Source organism: Populus trichocarpa, chromosome 17, assembly GCF_000002775.5.
Source record: "Populus trichocarpa isolate Nisqually-1 chromosome 17, P.trichocarpa_v4.1, whole genome shotgun sequence".
Taxonomy (NCBI): Eukaryota; Viridiplantae; Streptophyta; class Magnoliopsida; order Malpighiales; family Salicaceae; genus Populus; species Populus trichocarpa.
Window position 1 is genome coordinate 3,428,142 of NC_037301.2, and position 5,472 is coordinate 3,433,613.

At 36.5% G+C, this 5,472-nt stretch overlaps 1 protein-coding gene across 1 annotated transcript; it reads right to left on the bottom strand.

Moving 5' to 3' along the window:
* Positions 1-397: 397 nt before the first annotated feature.
* Positions 398-4,043, bottom strand: LOC7472513 (root phototropism protein 3). The gene is made up of 4 exons (XM_002323919.4): positions 3,476-4,043; positions 3,181-3,250; positions 1,763-3,046; positions 398-1,113 (listed from the first exon to the last, which is right to left on the bottom strand). Exons 1-4 carry the CDS (start codon positions 3,586-3,588, stop codon positions 562-564), a joined length of 2,019 nt encoding a protein of 672 aa, XP_002323955.4. The 5' UTR covers positions 3,589-4,043; the 3' UTR covers positions 398-561.
* Between the last annotated feature and the right edge of the window lie 1,429 nt (positions 4,044-5,472).

Sequence of the window (5,472 nt, forward strand, 5' to 3'; positions counted from 1 at the left end):
GGAAATTTCTAATTATGGAACACAAATTTTAGCAGATGATATCATTCATCTTGTAATTAACAGCATCAAAATCTTGTTCTTTGCTATCTTGCTGGTGAAATGCTTGATTTCTACAGGCACAAATATGATGCATCAAAAAACTATGCTGCCCACTTTTTTTATGGTGATCAAAGGAAATATCTCATCATGTTCTTTCAGTGTCCATCCAAAAATCATTTTATGTTCTTTCACTTTTATTGTGGTTTTCCCTAAGTTTGATCTCTTTGGAGTTGGGGGAGGTACATAAATGTAGTGACACTACGTAGTTCACCCAGTGTATCGCAATCAGGAGTCTTCCTTCGAAAACTAAGTACACTTTAATGGAGAATTAACAAACTCATTGATGACACAAAGCAGATTTTGGTAACAAATTGGACTTGTACTAGTTTTCTTAAGGTAATTTCTGAAAATTGAATAAAAATAGAAAGAACGAAAACCCTGCACTTCCAAAGAAACAAAGAAGTAGAAGGAAAATAAAAGTAAACAATAGGAACACAGAATCAAAATGAACTATATCACCTTTCAGGAAATAGAATTTCTCCACCTTCTAGTTGTCTTACTAGTATGTTCTCCAGGAGCTGTAGCAACCTGAGGATCGATATCATGGTTTTCCAAAGTTGTCATCTTGGTGAATTTGCTTAGTTTCTTCCACCCTGTGGTCCATGCTGACGCCTGTTTCTTATTTGTCAATTTATCAAACTGTCTCTGCAAAATGTCCATGTCATTTTGGAGCTCATGATATTTAGCCTTGACGGTTTCGAGTTCAAACTTGAGTGAGTTAATGTCCTTCTTGGCTGCTGCCCATCCTTCCTGGAATGATTGTGGCGTCCCTTCAAGTAGAGATTTTCGGTTTGATATCATAGGTTGGTACTGAGTTTCACCAGTTTCTTTCAGGGAATTGTTTGCTAATGCATTGCTTATTTTTACCTGTTCAGAAAAGAGTACTTGGACTACAACTCTAAGTGGTAGTCTTTCATTTTGAGCAGCATGCATACAGGCATCAATTGAGAGTTTTTGACAGTCCATCACACGACAGAGGCGCTTCCTTTCATGCTCAGACAGTGTTGGATGAGCCTGTTGAGTAATAATACAGAAATTGCTTAACATGTGGGCATTCGTTCAGATAATATTGCAGAAGTATGGAATACTTGAACATCCTCAAAATGATTTCCAGACTACCTACAATATCATTTCTTTCCTTCCAAACTTTCTTCGAGAAACAACTAGGCTTACATTTCTACTCCTTCCTAATCACATAGTAGTTTCTTAATTAGAAACAGCTCACTATTTGCTCCTTCAAGATTATATATACATTTTTGACATTGTTACTCCTTTCACTATCCTGATGAGCTATTTCTGATAATGATGGAAAGAAATGTCTGCCTGTGGTCATGGTTTTACAAGGGGGGCATTATATATGATGACATGTCTTCTTCCTTTTTGACCCGCAGGTATGAATTTTTCAGATTTATAATTTATTTCCAATTATCATATCCTCTATGTCTGCATTTATGCATTGATATGCCTACTTATCAACAGGTGCACAACCTGGTTCTGTGTCTAGAACTCTGGTAAGCACTCTCTATTTCAAGTTATTATCTTTAAATGTTACAGCGTAAGGTTTAGAACTAGTACATAAGGCTCAAATTTTTATGCAGCTTCATTCTTGCAGAGTGATGAAAATAAATGCTGTAAATAATAAAAAGGGAAAGGATGGAATTACCTTAAGATAGGAATCAACTGCTCTATATAGTCCATCGTCGCAGGTCCTTGCAGAATCAGGCAAAGCTTCTGCCAGCACCTGGAATTTTGTTAGCGAAAGGTTTCTATCTCTGGACACCTCTGTAAGATAACTGTCAACAAGCCTTGCTACTCTGATCTTGGCACTTGGATTGGCACCCCTTTGAGCTCCGTCGTACATATGTTTGTCAGAAAATGATTGCGTGGTAGGACTTGAACTTTCTATCTGCTCTTGAACCAGAAAATGCTCGAGAAGTCTCTGAACCAGATCCACATCATACGAAGTTTCATTTTTATTGTAAGAGGGAATTAGAAGATCTGCCAATGTAGCCTGTTCGAACTGCATTCCTACGCGCTTCTCCAATTCAGTTACCAGAGCAGGTGCCACTTTCAACATGTTTGCCATTCTCAGCAGGCGAAGAAGGAAGCTGCAAGAGACACTATCCTTCTGTGGTGGAATTATGCTGATCAGGCTCTCGACGATCATCCGTTGATCTTTGGTTTCAGCTGTTGGGGTGTCATCTTTAGAAACTGCCACAATCATATGGAGTCCACCTTTCCAACTACTGCCACCACTACTATTGCTGCTATTGCTTGCTTCATCTATAGAACCTCCCCCATCTTTAATCAAACCTGGAAGCCACTTTCCTGCATAATGCATTATAGCAGCTCCAATCAATTCAAACCTCATCCCCTTTACCTTGATTGCAGTAATGACTCTAACAAAGTGATCAATCCTAAGGATTGAAACATCTTCAAACCACCAATCAGGCGGAACTTGCGAGTTTCTACTAGGACTTGAATCCTTCATCTCATTCCATTTTGGACTAGAAACTTTAGGGGGTTTTCCAGTGTATGCCCACCTTATTCCTTTAGGATTTGCGCAAGCCTTCCAAGCGATGGACTCACTACATCTTCGAACAATCTGAAGATTCTCTGCCCATGGCGAGAGCTTCTCACAGCTTTTCAATACCACTATAGAATCTCTCCACGAGGATAGCACCACATAACTGAGAAATGCTTCGGTCTTGAAAGTAAGATTGCCTTCTTCCAAGTCCTCTGTCATTTCAAGGTACTCTGCAGCACATCTTAGGCCAGAGATATTGGCAGCTGTTAGATCAACGGCTATGCCATAGCAGAATTTTGCTGCAAGCTCAAAGGCCTCTGGTCCACCCGGAAGATCATCCAATGCCACCTTGTTGAGGCCCAGGTCACGCGATTCATATATTAGTCTATTCATCTTTCCACTTCTTGAAAGCAATGGATACTTTCACGACAAAAGAAATAACAAAGGAGGGTTAGTAAACACAATTCTTAAAAACTATCTGTTAGTTTTTGAATTCTGAAATTTAAAAGCTTAAACGGAGTGAAATTCAAGCATCACGGGAGGAGAATAAGTACCTTATGCAAGTGGAAATTTACATCTCCAACCTGAACTAGAAAATCACTTGGAATATTAGTCGCAACATACCTGCATATTAATCACATCCCATCTAAGTTTTCAGAAGTACAAGTGCAAAACAAGCTAAACTATTGGCTGGAGAAGAACCGTTTCAAACTCTTATCCATGCTCAAACTTTGTCATGATACTATAGACATGACATAGAAAAAGAAAAGCAACCAACTAAAGGTTGAAGAATTTCACAGTTTATAGAGCATGAAACCTTACTAAAGTTACCATCTTTCACATACATACCACGAGTGATCTCTTAGCTCAAATCCATCATTCTTGACACCATGCTTGCTTGAGGAAAGGATTCCATTTTCATAATCTCTACCAGTGACAGATTCACTCTCAGAGTCCCACATGATGATGCTGGGCCAAGAAAATCCAAGAAAGCCCGAGCAGGGATTTTCTCAGCAAAAGGGCTCTTCTAAATCAGAGTTAAAGCAGAGAAAACGAGTAGGAAAAGCAGGCAAAACAACAAGTGAAGCACAGGGAGTTGATGAACAAGAAAAGGAGAAGAATCCCACATGGGGTGCTTGGGATTATCTTTTATATTACAGGCTGTGAAGTAATGGGCATGGATTTGAGCACTGTTTTTGGATCATTTTGAACGAGTCCTGTCTTGGATTTTCTTGGACACTTTTCTACCTAGCTGTGTGCATAAAAGACAGAGAGATTCAGCTTCTAATCTTTCATATCATGCTTTTTATGATTTATTTTCTCTTTGTGTTTTCTTTTTCAATCATAATTTTTTGCTACTATTTATTACACAATCCCAAAACAGACAATCATTCCTGTGTGGACAAGGGAGAATGAGAAGTTGATTTTTACGTATATTTATGGAGGGGGGACCGTCACTCTTAATGATTCTGGCTCCTTCCCAATCGCCTGTAAACACCTCAACTAAAAGCCTTCACTTCCCCTATATTCAAAGCATATTTTTCAGCAAAAAGTTGATTAGCAAGTGAATGGTTTCCTAGTTCACGCTAATCACATAATTCATCGTTAATTCCAGTCAATTTAGATCAATTTTCCAAGTCAATGAGACTAAACATATGGGAAAAGTCCTTTTCTTTTAATTGAATTGATAAAGCCCATTACGTGGGTCTCTCATAATAGGAGTTGTCGTGCTATTTTTTAAACTATTTGTTTTTGCAGTGATAAAATGCTTTTTTTAAAAAAAATCCGTGTTTTAAATTAGATTTTTTAGGTGTTTTTAGTTTTTTTTTAATTTATTAATATCAAAAATAAATTTTTAAAAAAATTATTTTTATGCATTTTCAAGTAAAAAGTACTTTAAAAAACATATTGTTTTATTTAAGATAATTTTTAAAATTATATTTTTTTACGATTTCATCCTCTTTTGATTTTTTTTTCACATTAGATTTGATTATTATTTTTTTTACTTTGATAATTTTTTTCAAGTGATATTTTTTGTGTCAATTTCATCATTTAACATTAAGTTGATTGAGATTGAGTGTTTTGAACGAAGCCGGGCTTAGAATTTCACTAGTTGTAAGTCTGGGAGATTAAACTAAGTTTAGAAGATTTGCTCGAGTTTGCTTGGTTTTTTTTAAGTTCATGTATGTTTAATTTTATTCTTCAATATTTATTTAATCGAAGGTTGGACTTCTTTATTTTTTTCTATAGAATTTATCACTTTTTTTAAATGATTTAATATACAAAGAAGGTGAAATCTAAAATTAAAAATACATAAACTAAATCTAAAATGAGAGAGTAAAATCAGTTTAGCACAAAAAACAATCTCATTTCCTGAGTGGACAAGAGAGAATGAAAGGCTAATTTTGAGGCAGCAAGAACTATATATTTGTGGGGGATGAACAATCACCTTTAATGATTTTGGCTCCTTCCCAATCCCATGAAAATACCTCAAATAGTAAATTTAGATAGATTTGAGTGTCTAGACATGAACATATACAGGCATACAAAAGGGAGATCAAATTTCAATTTTCTGTGGCATAAATGGTAGGTCCATTATTTCGATTTGTTTTTCTTGCAGTACTGCCAGCAAGAAATAATAAGCATGTCCCCCATACTGGCTTGCTGGATTCATAACAAGTTTTTTTTGTTTTTTTTAATTAATATGGGTATCCGTGCCAGCTTGCATGTACCTTGATTAATCTCACGGGCTCTCGGGTCCTGAAATTAATGACCATGTAAGCCTTCAGTGGCTCTGAAGGGATTCGAACTCGTGACTATTAGGGAGCAAACTCAATGTTTGATCA

Excerpts from the sequence above, each read along its gene's own strand:
- LOC7472513 (XM_002323919.4), bottom strand. The coding sequence starts at position 3,588 with ATGTGGGACTCTGAGAGTGAATCTGTCACTGGTAGAGATTATGAAAAT. Across the intron at positions 3,047-3,180 it reads TAAATTTCCACTTGCATAAG|TATCCATTGCTTTCAAGAAG; the intron begins GTACTTATTCTC and ends TTGTCGTGAAAG. Across the intron at positions 1,114-1,762 it reads CAGTTGATTCCTATCTTAAG|GCTCATCCAACACTGTCTGA; the intron begins GTAATTCCATCC and ends ATTACTCAACAG.